General features: G+C 35.8%; 2 protein-coding genes across 3 annotated transcripts; one reads left to right on the top strand and one right to left on the bottom strand.

Annotated features, from left to right (window-relative positions):
• Window positions 1–10,716: 10,716 nt before the first annotated feature.
• On the top strand, window positions 10,717–11,934 carry LOC145102073 (uncharacterized). Its single transcript, XM_079039413.1, has one exon. The coding sequence runs from the start codon at window positions 11,073–11,075 to the stop codon at window positions 11,847–11,849; it is 777 nt and encodes a 258-aa protein (XP_078895539.1). The 5' UTR covers window positions 10,717–11,072; the 3' UTR covers window positions 11,850–11,934.
• A 6,312-nt stretch (window positions 11,935–18,246) lies between these two features.
• Window positions 18,247–20,881, bottom strand: LOC145102072 (uncharacterized). Of its 2 annotated transcripts, none has more exons than XM_079039412.1 (5): window positions 20,722–20,881; window positions 19,677–19,791; window positions 19,492–19,581; window positions 19,302–19,400; window positions 18,247–18,726 (listed from the first exon to the last, which is right to left on the bottom strand). In XM_079039412.1, the coding sequence occupies exons 1-5, from the start codon at window positions 20,787–20,789 to the stop codon at window positions 18,406–18,408; spliced, it is 693 nt and encodes a 230-aa protein (XP_078895538.1). In that variant the 5' UTR covers window positions 20,790–20,881; the 3' UTR covers window positions 18,247–18,405. The 2 variants fall into 2 exon arrangements, with proteins under 2 accessions (XP_078895538.1, XP_078895537.1); XM_079039411.1 differs by having other exon boundaries at window positions 19,677–19,800; window positions 20,722–20,880.
• Window positions 20,882–22,122: the final 1,241 nt, after the last annotated feature.

The raw sequence follows: 22,122 nt of genomic DNA, 5'->3' as shown, positions 1-22,122 counted from the left end.
ATCCAAGTGGGAGACTGTTAGATTATGTGTCTAAGCCCATAACTATATTTGGTATGTACTTCATTTGATTATGAGCATGGTCCTTTTGGGTTGCCTTCACTCATGCAAATTGATAGGATGACTAGTGGAGAGAGAGTATGATTTATTATATGAATAATAAATTAGTACTCAGAATGATTTTATTAATATATTATAAAGATTAATATATTATTTGAAAATCATATTATTAATTAGTAATTAATCAGAAATTAATTTTGGGATTAAAGGAATTGATTAATAATGGAGGGAATGGTAATGCAAATCATTGATAGTTGCAAAACTGGGTTGATGTACTCCATAGAGAGCAGTGGATGAAATACTATAGGAATGCCCTATAGATTTCGTCCAAGGCCTCTTATGGAGGATTCCATAGGCTGCTTAATCCTTAAGCAGGAATTAGAGTTTCCTCCAGAAACCCTAGCAGCCCACATAGCTATATAAACCCCCCAATACATGTGAAAATTGGCTCATGCATTCCAGATAGAAACCCTGGCCGATCTTTAGCATCTCTCATCTCATCCTTTTCATTGAGTGTTTGTGAATCCATTAGAGGTGCAACAATTGGGGCACTACGCTTTCAAGAGTCAAGATCAAGCAAGGATTGTTCTTGTTATTACAATATAACAAGTGAGGTAATCATCTAATCCTATTTCATATGTCAATTTCGAAATTATATGCTAGTATATAGGATTATTTCCTTGAAGTTTGTATTTGCATGTTCAATAGAGAAAAACTTAGATCCAAAGCAATTAGGGTTGCATGATCACATAGGATTGTAGTTATGCTCAAAGGGAAGTAGCAAAATAACAAAAAATAGTTCCAACAAAGGCAAAAAGACCTAACAAAATAGTTCCAACAAAGGCAAAAAGACCTAAGAAAATAGTTCCAACAAAGGCAAAAAAACCAAAAAAAAAATAGTTTCAACACAAGAAATATCATCGGACAATCTTTCCATCCTTCAAAACTCCTAAACTTTTACCCGTCATCTCAATCCATCCTTATAATATCTCGGGAACATTGGGCAAATGCATCCACATCTCTCTCATGTTCATGGTCCCTCCAAAAATATGATATGCAACAAAGCGTAAAGGATCTGTAGGGCCTAATTGAAGAACCTCTAAGTTTTCTTAACATTGAGGAATTGTATACACTTTAGTCAAACTTTCTAGAGCTTTTTTTCATTTCAAATGTTAAATCGTCAGCAGTAATAGAAGTTCCATCATGTGAAGAAGCAGACGGTGAGGCACTAGGAGCTATAGGAGTTGAGGATTTAGCCCTTTTGCTGGGGTTACCAGATGGTGAAGCAGTATATGGTGAAGCAGCAGAAGGCGGTGGCTCATGATGGGAAGTGTCATCACCATCATCATCTATTGCAAGAAAAGGGGTGGCGGTAATCTGAAGTGGTGGAGCACGACAAGAGGATGCTCCAGCTACTGATGATGATTGGGTTGAGTAACTCCTAAAATTACCAGTGGAACTATTTCCATCAAAAAGACGTGCACAAAGATCTAGAAAAGGCAGTGGAATTGTTCTCAATGAAGCAGCCTTCGGATGCCCCTAAACCCAAATGTAACAAAAAGTAGTATAAAAATATTTGGCAACTTCAAACGTAAATGTTTAATATATATATATATATATATATATATATATATATATATATATATATATATATAGGTTTAGGTTCAATGGAAAATGATTAATTAGGGCAACATATGCTGGAACCAATGATCAAGTGACACGTGTCCATTTCTTTATTCATAAGCAATGTACTATGGAAGTTATTTATGTAGTTATTTCAAAGTGATGTGTAGTCATGCTTTTATTGGTTCTAACATGTGTTGCCCTAATTCTTTATTTTCCATATAACCTTTCCCTATATATATATATATATATATATATATATATATATATATATATATATATATATATATATATATATATATACCTTCTTAAAATCATCCCATTGATCGGTTGTTAAGTTAAAAGCGTTTGTTTGAGAATTGTATATATTACCAGTTTTCTTTTTTTAAATATACCAATCCTGTGTATTTGGCTTTCAGATTGTCATATGCGTTTTTCATTTGTTTTTGACTCAACTCAACGCCAAATTTTTCCTTAAGAACTCTTCCAAGCCTTATCCATGAATCTTTCTGCAAACTCAATCCTTTTCTACCAACACTCTCTACTTCTTCAATACAAGTATCCAATAAGCATTTTAAATGTTCATTGGTCCATTGTTGTTTTTCTCCCATTTCTAATAACCAATATACTATAGAAAAATAAGATTTCACAAGGTGTTGTAGCATTCACAAATCAACAAATATGATTTCATAAAGTATTGCATATCTTACACATTCCAACAAAAAAAAAAACAGTCAACAACTAACATCATTATTTCATATTTCCAAAATCAAATAACGATTTTCAACACATTCAACAACAATTTGAAACAATAAAGAGTATTTTCAGCAAAATCACAATATTCACATCATTATTTCATAATTCTAAAACAAAATAACGATTTTCAGCACATTCAACAACAATTTGACACAATAAAAATATTTTCAGCAAGAATCACAACATTCACAGCATTATTTCATATTTCTAGCACAAATTTTCATATTTTAATCAAGAAAAAAGATTGATTTCAGCACATTCTAACAACAATTTCAGCCAAAAAAGAGTATTTTCAGCAAGAATCATAACCATTTCAGCAAAAAAAAATCAAATAACAATTTTAGCAAATAACGATTTTCAGTAACATTTAACAAGAATTTGAAGCAAGAAAATCTATTTTCTTCAATATTTTCGAATTTCCAATATCAAAAAACAAGAATTTCAGTGCATTAGAGAGTTTTCCAGCAAGATTAATCCTCAATTTCATGCTGGAAGTGAAAAAACGATTAGAAAAGGTAAAAACCTATTCGTCTGGTCGTCTGGACACCTGGGATCGAAGAGGAGGGTGGCGATAGGTGGTGCTGATCGAAGGTGATGGTCGACGAGCGGTGCTGGAGCGAAGATGGAGCGAGGGTTCTGTCGAGGGTGGTGAGTTTGGACGAATGGAGGCGGAAAAGAAAAGAAACGTGGTTTTTTAGGTTAAAGGCACTTCACAGACTTTAGAAGAGACTAGCCCATGTTTGTGTGGTAAAGAACTCGCGCAGACCTTTTTATGTTTGCGCACTTCAGAAAAACAAATGCACTTCAAACTTTTATGTCTGCGCATGGGGAAAACTCGGCGAGTTGGCTAGCGTTTTCCCTGACTTTCTAAGTACTGTAGAACTCGACAAGTTCAAGAGGTACACTCGACAATTTGGGTCAACATGGACTGTTGACCTTGACCATTGACTTTAACTTTGACCATGGTTGACCAAGTTGGACTTTTGAGGGCATTTTAGGTATTTCAGGATTTTGATGGGTTTGGTCGTGTTGATTGTATGCATTGATTAAGGAGCTGAGATTCGGAGTCAGCCCTTATCAGGTATGCACTACTTGTGAGGTGATTTGTCCTCATTGTACTTGCAGGTCGAAGACACCAATGTCGGCCCATTAGATTGATATCATGTTATGCATGCTATTGTATTGTTATGATCTGTTAGATCGATATCCTACTAGATAGGATGTTGCTATGCTTAGTGATCTATAGATCTGTGTGACTGGATGTAGATCTGTGTGACAGAATATACGTATTTTCAAAAGTATTTAAGTATGCCGAGCCGTCGAAATCCGTAACTACAAGTAGAACAAAACATAAGTAAATGGGTGTTGTACGCTGCGGTTAAACCTGGGCAGTTATGTAGTCGTGTCTAGGGTCAATATAGCCTGGTCAACTATATTCATTCTAGACACGGCCAACATGTGCTTGGGAGTGACTGTGGTATGCGGCATACCTAAAACTTACCCAATATCCCAAACAACAAATCGTCGCTGCAGCGAACCATGAAATACTATGGGAGTATTTCTCGAGCCGATCCTTTGTAGAAATCCTCGTATACGCGTTATTCCTCGATCATTCCTTTAGTGATAACTTATCTGCCCTGATAATTCATTCCTGCTTTATCGCTTAATAGAATTATATGTTTGTCTTAAAGAGATATCCCTTGTTTCATATCTCTTGATTTAATGTAGGGGACTTACCATCCTCTTTTTCCTAATCACTTTAGATCGAAATGTCTTCAAAGAAAGGATCCAATTCAAGTAACAACAGCCCTCCATCGCCACCCTCATCTCGCTTCGACCCTGTAATGTTCCAACTGGCTGTTTCTGCTGCAGTGATGGCTGCAATGACGATCTTGAACCCTAACAAGTCCATTGGTCCATGATATAACCCCTACCCCCAAAACCATGAAAATGTTCAGGAGCATCAAAATGAAAATGATAAGAGTAAAAAGCGAAAAGGTCAGAGTTCCCAAGGACCCTCCAAGAGGCGCGAAACTATGGCAGTTCAAGCTGTCACTACTCCTGTCGTTGTGCCTACAGTTTAAGCTGCTGCTACTCCTGTTGCTGTGCCTATAGCTCAAGCACCTACCACTAGGTATGCAGGTAATCTCCCTTGGTGCAACAAGTGCAAATATCACCATTATACCCCTGGCCTGTGCTTCGATAGGATCTGCAAAAGATGTGGCAAAAAGGGCCACTCCGCTCAAAATTGCAAAACACCAGTTCATCTAATCAATCAAGCTTCTGGATCAAGTACCGGACAGGCCTGCTATGGGTGTGGAGAAATCGGGCATTTCAAGCGGAACTGCCCAAAGGCAGCAACCACCAACAACATCAACAACGCCAAGATGGTTTTAACTATGAAGCAAGAGAAAGCAGCCGCTGATCCCACCGCCACGGGTATATTTCTTCTTGATAATTCATATGTTCGCATTCTTTTCGAATCTAGTGTCAAGAAAGTTTTATTAGTCATTCATTCAAATATCTTCGTAAATATAGTCCTCGTCTAATAATCGAAACACTTTCCGTCAATATGGTTACCAGTGAGAATGAGTGCACCAGCGACTTATCCCCAAGCTACATCCTTACATTGAGTAATCATTCTTTCCTCATTGCTCTGATGTCAGTTTCGATAAAGAGCTTTGATGTTATCTTTGACATGTATCAGTTGAGTCCTGATCATATTAATACACTTCGTTATGAAAAGTTATTCGTCTCAAATTTTCCCTCTGACCGAACCCTCATGAGATATGGTGTCAAGCTTGGCCCAAATCTTCGCATCATTTTCTGAATCAAAGCTCGAAAACTCCTACAAAAAGGAGTGTTAGGTATTCCTAATCCATGCAATCAGCAAGAAACAAGAAGTTAAAGATCTCTAGAGCGTCCCTGAAAACTGTAGTATTCCTGATATCTTCCCAAAGAGCTCCCAAGAATTTCTTCCGAACGTCTAGCTTAGTCCCATATCAGGTCTTCCGAGATCTTCGTAGAAACCAATTTTACAATCTTCAGGGTTCGGATGCCCTTAGAGCTTGATAACATCTATCCGGTACATCACATCTCGAATCCTTAGAAGCGTCTGCCCAACGAAACCCTAGTGATTCCTTTGAGGAAACCGAAGTCGTCCAGGGTTGGAACTTCCATGAGAAAACAGATTGATATCGTAGATTGAGAGAGTCAAAGTACGAAACAAAGACACGTCCCGATAGTGAGAATTCGCTGGAACGCCCAGTAGAGACCTAATTCCACTGGAGAAAGTGAAGATCCGAGACAACAAATCTATTTGTGCTTCATTCCAAATTCATGATCTATATCTTATTCTTTGAATTTCGGGACGAAATTCCCTCTAACGGGGGGATAATGTAACAACCCGAAGTTGTTCATCGCCGAAAACCCATTCTGTCCGTATAACTCGCCGTATGTCGAAACGTTCCGATGTCGTTTTTGGGTTTAGTTAGTTAAATTTATATGTTTATTTTAATCTAATGAGTGTCCAAATCCTCTAGGAACTCATGAATCTAGCCCAAAAATATTTATTTCATAATTTTTAGAAACGTCCCCGCCGGGTGACGGAAGCTTAATCGGGTGCGACCTAAAGCCTCGTTAAGGCCGGTATCGGGTAGAATTCCACCGTGTCCAAGTTTTAGGAACTATATAAACGTGTTTAAACATTCATTTGAAGCTTTTTCTTCCTCTCTCTACTCTCTCTCTAACCTCTCTCCTAAAATCCAAGTTTAAGGGTCCAAATCATCAATTTTAGGCTCCAAATCTTTGAGGTACCTTCCCTAACTTGATATGTAACCTTCCTAGCCTTCAAATTCGAGTTCAAATCATAGAAAAGGACCACATTCATGAGTTTACGGCCAAGGAACAGTCCTAGGCCGTGAACTCATATAAAATGGGTTTTGGAGCACAAAAACCCTTCCTAAACACAATTGGACCTTAGATATGGCTAGATGGCTTTATGGAAGGGACTTAGAATGCCTTAAACTATAATTTGGAGACTTGAATAGGAGTTTACGGCCAAGGATGGTGTTTAGGCCGTAAACTCATAAATATAGGGTTTTTAAGCCCTTAAACCCTTCCAAAACCACAACAAGACATGGATGTGACTTCTAGAATAATTGCTTTAGCCTTGGAACACTTTAAACAAAATTTTTGGGAGACTTATGTGAGTTTACGGCCAAGGCATGTGCTTGGGCCGAAAACTCCTTGATTCATGGTGTTAGAATGCCACCTAAACACCCCTAAAGCCTTTAGGTGAATTTTAGAAGTCCTTTCAAACAAGTTCTTGGCTTTAAAACATCTTGAATCACCCTATAGAAGAGTTTACGGCCATGACGGGGTCTCATGGGCCGTAAACTCCAAAAACACCCCATAAGATTCATAAAATTTTATGTAGAGCCTTGGAATAATTTTTACAATCACATGTGATTTGCTTGGAATCCAAAAACACAATTTTTCATGGGTTTATAGGAGTTTACGGCCATGAGCCTTATGCTAGGCCGTAAACTCCCTTAAATGGGTCTATTTGATGTTTAAAAATCATTCCAAATCCTTAAACCAAATTCTAAAATTATTCCCTAAGTATTTGAAGTCATTTTGCACCATAAACTACCCCACCATGATTTTACAGCCGTAAACTCATGGGGAAGGGGTGTTTTATACCAAAAACTATTGTATGAGCTTATTCATGGGGAATAAACTCAAGTCCCAAGTCCCTAGTGTCATTTCACGTCCTTAAACGCCACCCGGGTCCTTCCAAACACTCGTATCGGAGTGTTTTCACGATTAGAAGTAATTTTCCCTAACAAATAAATAAACTAAGTCCTAATTAGATACAAATGTGTATCTTTATATTATACTTAGGAACCTCGTGCGTTTGCAAGCCCCGAACCAACGTTTAGCATCCGAAATCGTCACGTCTCTCGTTCGGTGAGTTCATACCCCTATGCCTTTTCTGTGTTTTTCAATGTTTTCAGGGGGGAATACAAGCAAACCATAACTGTTTTCAAATCATAACACTAATATGTTTCAAATAATATCTGGCAAATTTATAAACACTTTTACTCCTTATGTATTATGCTGAGCATAAGGAATGATTTATCAATTACAACTAAATGGATTTTAGTTAAGAAAATAACCAAACTAATCAAATTATTATGGGAATAATTTGGGATTCTATATTCTCTTTATATCATGTACTGATATCTGTCTAAAGTTATTAGATAAACTATGTCTGATTCAGTTTATCTCCGTATCATTTGAATGTATTGCCAGATAGTTTCTTTGTATGTATCTATTTTCACTGTATCATGTTTCATAATCTTTGTATGTTTGATATCGTATGAGAATCCTGTGAATAGATTAGTACTAGTTTGTGAGTATTCACTACCCTTTATGGATGACCAATAAATCCTCCCCGGAAGTGTAACCAGAGTCTCCTGGAGGGAGAGCGAGGAATTTGTGAATAGATCTATTCGGGACTGACAATCCCACACCTTAACTGCTAGCTACAGTTAGGCGGGCACGCCTGGGGTGACAAATTCTGGATATCGTCCGACGTCTGACTAACGTCAAGGATGTCTCGTTGTCGTATCAGCATGGTTACCCGACTCACAATATGTATTAATATAAATTTATTCACAGCTTGGATTTTATTTTAAATCTATATCTCGTTCGGGATGGTAATCCCATGGTTTTGAATCTATATCTTGTTCGGGATAGTAATCTCATGGTTTTGAATCTATATCTTGTTCGGGATAGTAATCCCATGGTTTTGAACTATATCTTGTACGGGATGATAATCCCATGACTTTATCTAACTATCTTATATCAAATTCAGGATAGTGATCCCATGGTTTTATCAAACAATCTTATAACTAATTCGGGATGATAGTCCCAAGGTTTTCAAACTATTTTCTGTCTACAATTCGTGAATATTAAAGTATTTCATATTTATTTCGGGATAGTAATCCTATGATTTTCAATATATAGTTTTGTGTATTAAACTATACTCTGTGTTATTAAATCGGTCTTGTAATTAGGAAAATATAAGATTTTCCTGGGGTAATGTATATCGCATAATTGAACTGTAACGAAAGATAACCAAACTAACTATTTAATATAAGAAAATATGGGATTTTCTTGGATAACAAACCTTTTTGGAAAACTAAAGGAAACCGATACATTTTCATAAAACAAAACCGCTTATGAACTCACCAGTTTTATGCTGATTTTCAAACTGCTTGTATTCTCAGGTCTACGTTAGACAGGTACCCGGCATTACCTTTTGGTGAAGATGGAGTGCTCAGAAGACTCGTCTCTACTTTTGATTATATGATATATGTATAACTCTTGTACAATTTACTTTTGAAACCAATGTAAACTTTCAAATATATGTAATGTAATGGTTGTTTACTGTGATTACTATGTACATTGGATTTGATACTCAACATGGAGTCAACCCCGGAAACGTTTCCGCCTTTGGTTTTCGGGGTGTGACAAAATATCACTTAAAAACTTCATTTTTACACATAATAAAAGCTCATTTTATTGTTTAAATGGTCTTCGAAGATTCATAAGAAAAAAAAACCTATGATTTTCAAATGTAAATAGTAACTTCACAGATCTGATTTATGAAAGTGTCTCGAATTTTTTTGTTTCATTTTCGCAAGTCAAGACTACAATATAAGGCTCCTTTTTTGTGCAAATGGTCTTTGAAGATCCTTAACACACAAAAAAAAAACAAAACAAAACAAAAAACAAAAACAGAAAAAAAAAATTATAGTAATTTTGTTGGTTGGATTTGCAAAATTTTATGTGATTTTTTCATTTTTAGTAGGTAAAAACTAGACTATAAACAGTGGCGGAGTTTGAACTTTTGATTTGAAGGGTCAAAAGTATGATATGTACAAAAATTGAAGAAGATGAAGGCCACAACCCAAATTTTATATTTTTAGGCCCAGTATGCATAAAATTTAATAGATATTTATACTTCTAACAAAAAAACGTTTTTGCGACAAAAAGATTATGAATGTGAATGATAATATCACACCTCAGACCTACATAAATTTCCACATATTTGTTTTAAATCTTTTATTTTTGTAGGTCTAAATACAATAGAAAATTATTCTTAGTGTGTAAATAGTCTTTGAATATTCCTAATAGAAAAGGAAAAAAAATAAAACGAGAAAGATATGATGAAGAATTCTTAAGAGTAATGCTTTGATTGAGAGTGTTCATGAATTCGACAATTGCAATGTGGGTTCTCTAGTTGTGGTCTCGTTTGCATGAGATGAGCACCTTGTTAATTGTCGCTAAATACATGTTTTAAGGAGGTTATCATCAACGACGATAAGGAGGGTAGAGTCAATGTTGATTGATGGTTAAAGGAGGAGAAGACGTCATAAAAGGAAGTGAGAGGACAATGTGAAACTAGACATAAAGAAGTTTGTTCTTTCCGATGACATGACTAAAGTGTGGAGGCTAAACATTAGGGTTGATGTGTAGGTTTCGCTACCTCGTATGTCTTCAATTGTCGATTACATATTCTTGTTTATGTGTTTGTCTCTTGATTTATCTTCGTTTCGTTTTTTAACAGAAAATTAATCTCATCCTAACTATCAACATTTATGTTTCAAATGAAACTTAAACTCATGACCTCTCAAATAAGAGAGTCACTCATTATCGAGAGGCCAAAGGCCCTTTGGTTATCATTGTTTAGTTTTACTGATACATTTACTTACTCCCTCTTGTTTGGTTCGTATGCGGATTGTGCGGATTTTTAGATGCATTTAAATCTAATTTGTTGTATACATCTTTATGTCTTTGCCCCTTTTACAGGTTTTAAGTTGCTTATGTTGGAGATATCTATGTGATGCAATCGTTCTATTTCTTATGAAGACATGAGTCCCGATTGTCAACATTCAACTATCTCCTACCGTATGTCAATGAAATTCTCAATGTATGTTGTTATTGTAGTAAATACATATTTTAATTGGCATGTAGGTTTTTTTTTTTTCTTTTTTTTGAAATATGGATGTGTGGCCCCGTTAAAATTGCCAAAATTTACCCTTTAGCATTTGGGGAAAGGTAGAATATATCTATTTTCACATTGCACCTTACACCATTATTACTCTTCAAGAAACGGTCTTCTTTTTTTCCTTACATTTTCCACTACTCTATTCGCTTTTCACAAACAATTAATCACAATAAATTATTTTGAACAATTTTGCCTCCTATTTAGATTAGTGAGAACGACCAATAAATTCAGCACCATCTCCATTGACTCAAAATCCCATTTTCACACCGCACTCACTTCACTTTCTCTCAACAGTCAACACCCCTCCAACGACTCTTTTCAACTACCACCACCACCTCCTCGGCTTCTCCCCTGAAACCACCCCAGACCACCACCTAAAATGGCGTCCACTTCAATCTTCTTCATCTTAGAGTTTCGATCTTTTTCAAGTTTTACTTAACGGGTTGTGTCATCATTGATTAAACCACCGTATCACCACCCAATTCTACCGGAAACCACCACCCTCATTTCTAGTCTCATATTGATCAAAGTCCCGATCTTTATCAATTTCTAAATAATGGGTTGTTTTGTCAGCACAAATAAAACTCCCCGATCTCCTGAATTCAACCGTCATTCATCAAAATCAAGCAGAGCTCCGCCACCAGTAGACGAAGAGACGGTGAAAGAAGTGCTTTCTGAAACTCCCAACCACAAGCATTTCTTAAAAATCGAAGATGAACCCAGAAAGAGTATACCCCGACGGAGCCTTCACAAGATCCAGGATCAACAGCATAACAATCTTGACGATCTTAATCTCTCTGAGATCTGCAGTACGATGAGCGAGAATATCTCAACCACCACATTTGAAGAAGAAAATGAGGTTATTCGCAGGAGAGTGACTGACAGATCTCCGGCTAAGCGAAGGAACCAGCAGCAGAATTCCGGTGAGCTTCGAGCGGTAAGAAATTCCCCGGTGAGAGGCAAGCAACAGTCTCCCGGTCGTATCAGATCCGTAGGTGAAATAAACAACCGTGGTTCCGGGTTTGGCTCTAATGGCCGACAAAGGCCGGTGTCGGGAACTGGACAGGAATCTCGATCAAGATCTCCGGCGAATCGTACGACGGTCAGAGGAGGAGGTGGTGGGACTAGAAATGGAATAGGAAGGAGCCCGTCTAAGAGGAAGACAGAAAACTCTCCCGGTCGATTCAGGTCGGGTTTGCCGGAGAGTGTTCCGAAACCCGATTTAGGTTCGGGTATAGAGATAGAAGAGAGTAACTGGGCTCCACCAGACAGAAACGACGACGAATCATTTGAAAACCCCCTTGTGTCCTTAGAATGCTTTATATTTCTATAGAAATCGTTTAGTATTCGTGTTACATCCTCCGAATTTCATTTTCAAGAGTCATTCTAGTGATAATTGACATAATTTGAATATCGTATACTTTAATGTTTAGTTAAAAATGATTTTAAACCACGAAAACATCGATTGTAATGTGTTAGTATTAGAGTTAATGAATATCAAATAAGAGTCGGGTATTTATTGGATCCTATCGTACTTTTCGAAAATGGATATTCTACAAAACATAAAGTCTATACATAATTGAGAAATTAGATATCAGAGATAATGCAGTTAAAACGGTCATTTTTTCCGGGAAAAGTCGAGTCAGTTGGTTTTGGTGAGAATAACAAGGAATATATCCATTTCACAAGCTCGCAATATATCTATGCAATTTAGTTGAGATTATTTCAAGTTAATTATAATCACACTACGTTTTTATGACACTAGATCACCGACATAGAAGGTTTACCAGATTCTGTAAACTAATTTTGGTTTTTTAGTAAATACATTAAGGTTTGTCAAATAAGATTTCATATCCATTATATACTCTTTAAATGAGAAACATACACATGATGAATTCTCTTACTGTTTATTTAACCGAAAATGGCCTAAAAGAGTAATATAGTTCTACATGTTTAATTCTTTTTTTTTCTTCTTGTAAAACAAGTCTTTGGACTTGTCGTTTTTGTATACAATCAATCTTTATTACTGGTTACTACAGAGGTTTAGTTCTTAATTTCTACACATTTAGTATTTATTTATTTATTTATTTATTTTGCAAAATAAGTATTTATTGTTTTTGTATATATTTAGTCCTTGTGATTGATTTGTTCATGTTTTGTTCACGTGACATCTTACGTAGGACAATCATTAATAAGGTGTTCTCATATTAGGCTCGTCTTGGCAGTGAAATCATCTGCCCTTAATAACATTGTACTTTTGATATTAGTAACTGTTATAGTAAAATGCCAACTATATTTAATATAAATACCAATTTCATTCAATAGCTATATCAATTATATTACATCAGATGAAGAAAATACATTAGTCAAAATGATTCCAATACTAATACCAATTAAATTTCATTTCATTACAGAATATTACAACTTATTTGAACCATATCATTAAATAAATTCTTCTTCAGCTCATTCACTTCTTTCTTGAGACATGAAACCTCATCTTTAAGAGTTACACGCTTATCTTCAAAATTCGGGATTAATTTGACATGTTCTTCATCCACATATTGCCGACATTTTCACTTTTTAACTGTTTATTCGGTAACAGAAAACAATTTTTATGCAGGTAAGAAAGATAATCAATTTAAAAAGAACAAGAAACTCATTTGCTGAAAAATGGTTAGGATCGACATACCAAGGAATTAGGGAAGTATCTAAACTTTTTTATAGGGTGTTGTTTTGTCTACGAGAAAAGTAGGGCACCGACATTATTTGACCACCGAACAGAAAACTCATTTCTTGGAGAAAACTACGGCACCAACATTATTTGATCAATTCGTAAATCAGGTTACTAATATAAGTACAGATGAGTGGTCATCAGAACTAAATTTATGCAAAAACAACAAGGACTTATTTTGCAAAAATAATAATAAATAAATAAATAAATAACATTAAGGACTAAATGTGTAAAACTGAGAACTTAACATTGAATAGCCAGTCATAAACAACAAGTTCAAAGACTTAGTTTACAAGAAAAAACAAATAAGGACTAAACATATACAAAATGATAACTATATTACCTTTTTAAGTCATTTTCTCTTTCTTTGGACAAATACTTTCAAGTTTGGTAAAACATAAGATTCAACTAGGGGTGTTGATCGAGTAAAATTTCCGGGTTTTGGGTAGAACGGGTCGTGTAGTTCGGGTATTTCCTTAAAATAATAATACCTGATACCCGACCTATATTGTAATTTGGGTTCTCCGGTTTCGGGTATTCGGGTTTTAGGTCGGGTCGGGTATTTTTGGGTATACCCGAAAATTACTTAACTGTCACTTATTGATTTTTTTAATTCTTTTTTGTAATTCGGTTACTTTAATAAAAATTTGGGTAACAAAATATTCCATACATTTAACAAATACATATACGATAACAATACAAGTCATTATAATATGTTATGTGATTTTTGCATTCCATTTCAAATTTTGATAAAAAAAAAAATAGTTTATGGAGTACATGATCAATTTTGATCAAATTTGGATTAACCAAACATGTTACATGATTTAATGCAAAAGGTGAATACATAAAAGTTATAAATAAAAAATTTAGCATGTTATCTAAATTGCAGGGACGAATTCTATAGCTATATTTCAATTCAAAAAGAAGAAATGACAAAGAAGAAACAAGTCCATAGTTGAAAAAAAAATAGATCCATAGTGCACAAAGAAAATGAAGGGGAATCTAACATCTTATTCATTTTCATTATACTTGTTGTAACATTATGTTCAAAACTTCATTTCATTTTGAACAATTTCTTTTGTATTTATTATATATCGTTCAAATAACCAAGCCATATAACATTTGGTTTAAACTATAAGGAACAATAATTATGTAAAATAATTATACAATTTTAATACTTATTATAACCAGTTTATTAATTTGTTTTTTTCTTTTTAAATCGGGTATTCGGGTGTAACACCCGAAATCAGAAAGGTCAAGAAAGGAAAGGAAAAACCCTAAATTAAAAGAGGGTTGACTCGTCGAGTCTAGGGAGGAACTCGGCGAGTCGGAGCGGGATCCGGGTGTAAAGCAAGTGACCGACTCGGCGAGTCGGCAAGTGGACTCGGCGAGTCAGGTCTGGGTTGGGAAACCCTAATTTCGGGACTTGGTACCCTATTTAAGCATCTTAATCTCTTTCCTAGGGCTCATTTGCGGCCCTATAGTCTAGAACCAGAAACCCTAAGCCTCCATTGTTGTTCAATCAAGTTTTCTTGCCAATTTGGGTGATTTGAAGGAAGAAGGAAGAAGGCACTCTTTGGGGATTCAAGAATTGGCAGAAGATCCAGAGCTTGTGAGGTCTTCCAGAGAATTTGAAGGTAATGAGTCGCTACCTTCCCTCTTTTGCATATAGATCAACCTTTATCTTGGGATTTGGGACTTTTAGGACAAGTTTATGAGCTATTCCGAGTTAGAAGCCCAGATCTGAAGTTGCTACTTCAGATCTATGTATATCTTGGCCTGGAGAATCATAAAGCATCAGTTTATGGGTTGATTGTTGAGCCCCTTTGTCTCAAACCTTAGTTTATAGTGATTTGAGCCTAGATCTCGTTAGCTACACGTAAAGTTTGCCACTTTACGTAAGGAATAGGCTTTAGAAGAGTGGATCTACAGTTTGGAGTCCATGCATGACTCTAAAGTCCTCTGCATGTATGTAGATCTGATGGGACTCGACGAGTCCTTCGAGTGGACTCGGCGAGTAGCTTGAAGATGAGGAGGAACTCGACGAGTGGGATGAACAGCTCGTCGAGTCGGATGAAGTTAGGCATGAACTCGGCGAGTTGGAAGAACAACTCGACGAGTTAGTTGAAGATTGCCTTGGACTCGGCGAGTCTATTCTTGGACTCGGCGAGTCAGGTCGCGAAACCCCAAACCCTTCGAGTTGAAACTCAAATCAGTGAGTCAGGTGGAGACTCAGCGAGTTGGACAGGTCAGGACTCAGGAATAGCTGACTCGGCGAGTCGAGTCGCGAATAGAAAGACCCTGAGCATATGAACTCGGCGAGTTATTAGGTGGACTCGGCGAGTAGGGTTGACCTGGAAGTTTGACTTTGACCAGGATTTTGACCTTGACCAGAGTTGACCTAGTTGACCTTTGCAGGTCAGTTGGACTAAGTGTTATTTTGACATTGGTAGCTCAAGGAGCTAGTGGAGCAGCAGTTCGGAGTCATAGGTCAAGTAGCAGTCAAAAGGATTAGCAGCATCAGTTCAGCAGTCTCAGGTGAGTTTCCTTCCAGTAGGAACGGGTCTAAGGCCACAATGCCGGCCCGTTCAGTTAGCCGTAGTTTCTGGACTTCGGTCCAATGCAGTAGTTAGTATGTTTGACACCTCCGTGGCTCAGACAGGATTTATGTGTTTATGCTAATTGATATGTTATGCTATGCTGTGTTCAGTCAGTCAGCTTCGGACTTCGGTCCAATGTAGGGGACAAGGTCCCAGTCAGTCAGCTTCGGACTTCGGTCCGATGTAGGGGACAAGGTCCCAGTCAGTCAGCTTCGGACTTCGGTCCGATGTAGGGGACAAGGTCCCAGTCAGTCAGCTTCGGACTTCGGTCCGATGTAGGGGACAAGGTCCCAGTCAGTCAGCTTCAGACTTCGGTCCGATGGAGGGGATACGGTCCCAGTTAGTCCGGACTTCGGTCCGATGCAGGGGACAAGGTCCCAGTTAGTCCGGACCTCGGTCCGATGCAGTGGGCAAGGCCCAGTATATACTTATATGTTATTGCATGGTATGTGGAAGATTGGGGGAACTCACTAAGCTTCGTGCTTACGGTTTTCAGTTTTGGTTTCAGGTACTCAGTTTTCAAAAGAGGAGCTCGGGGAGATTGCAGTGCACACACCATAGTCAGTTAGCCTGGGGATGTTTGACTCTGATAATGATATTATGTTTTGAATTAATACTCGAGAAATTATGTTATGATTTATGATACAGTTTTATATATATGATTTTAGTAATGTTTTTAAAGAAATTTTTAGTTGGGATTTTTGGGTCGTTACATCGGGTATACCCGAATTTTTTTAAACCTACCCAATACCCGACCTATTTAAATATCGGGTTACCCGATTACCCGTATTTTCAAACCCGAAACCCGATTTACCCGACCCGATCTACCCAAATTCAAAACGGGTTAGGTCGGTAATCTGGTATTGGGTATTTTCAATAGGCCTAGATTCAACTATTAGGCTAGCAGAAGTGTAGGATACCGGGGAGGGCATTTTCCGACATGGCCCTGATGCGGCTACCTTCCAGCTCACCGCCACCACCAGAGTGGTGTGTGTGTGTGTGTGTGTGTATATATATATATATATATATATATATATATATATAGAGAGAGAGAGAGAGAGAGAGAGAATCAACCACCGCACTCCCATCTATTCCTCACCACTTCGATGCATACCTGGGATGGTGTGTATATATATATATATATATATATATATATATATATATATAGAGAGAGAGAGAGAGAGAGAGAGAATCAACCACCGTACTCCCATCTATTCCTCACTACTTCGATGCATACCTGGGATGGTGTGTGTGTGTGTGTGTGTGTGTGTATATATATATATATATATATATATATATATATATATATATATATATACTAGTGTATAACCCGTGGGAACCACGGTTATAAAATTAATCAAACTTTTATAGTAAAAACCAAAAATTATTAATAAGTTATTTTAAATAAATTATTAATTTAAGAGATTTTTTTATTAGTTATGTGAAATTATAATCATTGATACAAATAAATATATAAAATTAATTTTTAATATATATTAAATATTTTTTATTTGTGAATTAATGAAAACAATAATTTAAAATTTAAAATAGAATGACATTAATGAGGAGGTCTAATAAATTTAAAATGAAAAACTAATAGATTGACAAGTGGCAACACATTAATTAAAATGTCTAATATGGTGACACATGGCAAAAGAGCTACTTTTTTATTAGTATAGAGAAGATATATATATATATATATATATATATATATATATATATATATATATATATATATATATATATATATAGAGAGAGAGAGAGAGAGAGAGAGAGAGAGAAAGAATCAACCACCCACCCACCGGACTTCCATCTATTCCTCACCACTTCGATGCATACCTGGGATCACCACTTCGATGCATACCCGTGATGGTGTTCGCGCGCACGATGCCCCCTCCTTTGACGCCACTCCGAACAAGCTCATACTTATGTACTTAGCATTGTCAAAAGCAATCTACTGAATATTACATAAAGTTTAGACAGGTTCTAATATTTTTGATAAATTCTTTGTTTATTGCATCCACTATCAAGTCATAAATATAATATGATCGAATCATTATTATGAATATATACATTTCTTCTAAAAATCTTTTAAATCCAAGTTTTTATATAATGTATTCAAAACTTTACGAAACTTAAATATGAATTGATGAGAGCATTATTTAGAAATGTTGAAAAGTCAAAAAGATGGAAAGTCAAATCACCTTTCCTTCATAATAAATTTCAACATATTTTGTCCAAAAATAATTTGATATCTTGACTGCGACATTTCATGCAAAGTTTGTGACCACTTTCAACGTCTCATTCCAAAATGAACTCATCAATCAAAGAAAGTTTTGTCGTTCAAAAAAAAATCAAAGAAAGTTTTGGTCAAAATAATGAGTGAATAGGATGATGTATATCATGAAATATTATATCTACTATTATAACCAAAAAACTTTGGGATGACATTACAAAACTTAGAAAAATAAGAAATATTTCCTTTTCTTTCCATCCCATATATCTATTTATATATAACTATTATGCTATTAAGGCTAAATCAGTAATTTTCATCGACACTAGCTAAACCATCGTTTGAATCCTTCTGCATTAGATTTCCCCTTTAGCTCTCTGTTCAGCCGAGTGATTTCCTGATAACATTGGGATAATTCTTCTTGTGTTTCATTAAGTCGAGCTTGAGTAAGCTTCAATTTTTCAAACATTATTTCCGATTCTACCCTTGCTTGTCCTAATTCGTCTTTCAAATGTTCGATATATTCATCTCGTACATTTTCGACTGTTTGTGTTGTTGCAATCCCGTGGCTTGGAATTGAAGATCTCTTTGGAATGGAATTTTTCATTCCAACGTAGAACAACAATCCCCCTAACAGTGACAAACTCTACAAAAACAAGGGAATGGAATCAGTCATTCCATTCCATGATAATGTTTGATTGGCATGTACAAGCGAATAATTCTTCAAATGAACTAATAATATTATATATAAATACAATGCATAACAATAACTCCAACCTATAGATTATTTTAATTATAGCTAATGAACTTTTATTTATATAAATAGAAAAAAACTAGAGTTATAAATGCTAATCAAAACTCAAAAGTTATGTAATTTAATTTAAATACTTGAAATTTATTAAAGAATATTTGTTTCCAAGATTGAATGAGAAAATAATACCCTTTGGCTAAGGAAAGAAAATGAACAAAATGGAATTTATTTATTTTTCCAAGAATATTCCATTTCAATCCATTAAAAAACACGTTTTTTTTTCATTCAAATGGAATGAACCATTCTATTCCTTTTTTGATTCAATCATACCAAACAACACCTAAATCTTTTGACTGCTTTGCTTTAAAATAGGTAATGTGGTTTCTAAATTGAGATTATACCATGCATATTGTAACATAACATTTAAAGAAAATATAAAGAAAAGAAAAAGATTCATCTTTTTCTCTAACCTGTGTAAAACTAAAAGTAAGTTGAAAGAATTTCTTCTTCCCAGTGTCATAGTTGTAAAAGTCATATAAGATGGGAGTAGCAATCAACTGGTGCAAAATCTGAAAAGAGGAATGTTAACCAAATCAAGTTAAGCATTTGAATTTAAAAAAGAAAATGACAAAATGGTCCTGTTAATTAAGAGTTGCTCACAAGAAGTGTAGCACCAATGGTGCTATCAAAGATGAAAAGAAAGCTTCCAAGGGATTTAATGGCTATAGCTCCAGCAACAAAGAACTTAATCTGTATCCACAATGTAAATTAAGTTATAGATATTTGGAGGTAAACTATCATGATTCATGACTCTAATTAAAATAACAATATATAAAATGCATTACCTCAAAATTTGGCACTTGGAAACCTGTAAAAGTTGTGAAATGCTTTGAAAGCATTTTGAACTTTTGTGTAAGGACTTTTGCTGAAGATCCACCATCAACTCCAAATTCATTAAACCTATACACACTAAAAAGCACATGATAGTGAGTCCATGTATTTTCTTTAAGAATCAATTAAATGTATAAGTGACAATGCTAGTGATGAAAACATAAGTGAATGTTCATAAAATGTATCGTGGATGATGGATCATTGCAAAAGGTTGAAGAATGTTTTTCTAATGAAAAATTAACATATAAAAGTTACATTTTATCTTTCCTTTGGCTAAGGAAAAAATGAAACTTGCATCTTCAAAAACCAAAATCTGAAAGCAACAAATACTTAACTCTTTGAATATAATAATGGAAATCTCAAAAGAAACCTCAGGATCTGAAAATCTTACACAGAATCATACTACATCAGTTCTAAAAATTGCAACAAATACCAATTGACAGCAAGTCCACTTAAATAAAAATTAGAAGAAAAAAAAACACAAAACTTTAACATTTCCTCGAAAGAATACTGAGAAATTTGCTACCAAGATACGAAACTTGTCAAGATCTTTAGTACTAATTCATGGGATGAACTGGTATTTAGCGCCTAATTTCTTTTCAGGACGCGAAATTGAAATGAAGTGTTAAATTTCATCAATCAAGAAACCCTACGACATAATCACAAAATAATTCGTAAAAGGTAAGATTATTAGAGCATAAGTTCTTATCTGGAAACAAAACACCTAAATTTCAAACCGTATCATTAACCTCCAAAAAAAAATACCTAGTATTACATAAATAAACCCGATTATAGTTCCACAGATCAACAATCTTGTAACAACATTTAATACGTAGAAATCCAGAGAAAAAGAACTGAACATAATTCTAACTTTTAGAATCAAAACCACAAACGCGAAAAATCGAACCACCTACACCAGTAGTTAAGATTGCAATGGCATACAAACCACACTGAATTTTTTAAAGGAGACTGATCTGAAGTTGAAGAAATGGAGCTTACTCTTGCCAAGCAGAGAGAAGGAAGACGGAGACGAAAAGAACACGGCCGACGAAAGATAAGAACGCCATTGATGCAAGTACAAGCTCCGAAGCTCGCTCGGTTTCTCTCTCTAGAATTGCAGGGATTCTATTTAAATTTTGGGGGAAAACTACAGCTTTATAGTCAAATTTATGTATCACTCACCTCTAGTATTAATAATGAACGGTTTGTTCTCAGGTATAACTCAAAAGTCAAATAAATAAAAAAGAGTTTATGAGGGTAATTTTATTTTAAAATCGTTCAAAATCATTAGGGTAAATTACACCAATCGTCCCTCGACCAGGTGCTGAAAAACACGTTTAGTCCCTACTTTTAAAAATTAACTCGGACCGTCCCTATATTTTATTTTTCTTACACGTTTAGTCCCTATTTACATGAAATGTCTTTTTTGCCCTTAATAATTTCTTTTTGCTTTTTCTTTTATATCATTAACAAATTTAAATTAATAAAAATATAAACCAAAAGTCCCCACACCCCAATCCACCCCTCCCTTCCCACTTCTCTTTCCGTTTTCCTTCTACATTGCCTGGAAACCAGAACCACCATCCACCACCACCGACTACCACCAAAAGCCACATTCCACCACCACCGGAATCCACCAAATAGCATCGCTTCTCTCCGTCCCTCTCACTGTCTCTCATGGAGCTTTCTAGTTTTCTCTATTTCATATCCTCTCTATAATCTCTATCACCTCCATCACTTCCCTATCCTCTTCCTCAAATCTGGCACCACCACCTATCACCTCCACCACCTCCTGAAACTTGTAATCAAAATCAAACCCCCAAAATTAAAATCAAACATAAATGTGACAGTGGAGCTCGAACTGAAACCTGTGGTGGTTGTTCGGAAACCTAGCAACAACAATCTTAGATTTAAGACCCTAGGTAGAAGTGGTTTTCACGATAAGGCAGATGGAGTAGTTCCCGACGGTTTCTTTCACGATCCACACCCTTTGATGATGTAATTAATGATCTTAAACTGCTGATTCAAAACCCTTGACAGTTTGAAACCCACCTTACATAGATCTTAGAGGCAGTGGTTCTGAAACATTAACCAACATCGATGGCGACACAGATTTCACGAAGTGCTAGCCGATGGAGAATGTGTTTGACCTACCTGGTTCCCTTTATCGGAAAGATCTTCACCAACCCTTTATGGTTTGATCATCTTCTATGTCGTCGCTACCTGTAAACCCCCTCAATTGCCAAAAAGATCTCGATCGATCTCTGTTTTTTGTCTATGGATTTAATTTTTTTGTGTTTCATATTAAGATCGGGGAGAGAGAGAGAGAGAGAGAAAGAGGCGGGTGGGTTATGGTTCATCGATGGTGGTAGGCGGTGGTCCGATGACTCTCTTCTCCGA

Source organism: Lactuca serriola, chromosome 4, assembly GCF_051521515.1.
Source record: "Lactuca serriola cultivar US96UC23 chromosome 4, Lser_US96UC23_V15, whole genome shotgun sequence".
Taxonomy (NCBI): Eukaryota; Viridiplantae; Streptophyta; class Magnoliopsida; order Asterales; family Asteraceae; genus Lactuca; species Lactuca serriola.
This window is presented reverse-complemented; position numbering and strand designations above follow the sequence as displayed.

Excerpts from the sequence above, each read along its gene's own strand:
- LOC145102073 (XM_079039413.1), top strand. The coding sequence starts at position 11,073 with ATGGGTTGTTTTGTCAGCACAAATAAAACTCCCCGATCTCCTGAATTC.
- LOC145102072 (XM_079039411.1), bottom strand. The coding sequence starts at position 20,789 with ATGGCGTTCTTATCTTTCGTCGGCCGTGTTCTTTTCGTCTCCGTCTTC. Across the intron at positions 19,582-19,676 it reads TCCAAGTGCCAAATTTTGAG|ATTAAGTTCTTTGTTGCTGG; the intron begins GTAATGCATTTT and ends TTGTGGATACAG. Across the intron at positions 19,401-19,491 it reads CCATTGGTGCTACACTTCTT|ATTTTGCACCAGTTGATTGC; the intron begins GTGAGCAACTCT and ends TCCTCTTTTCAG.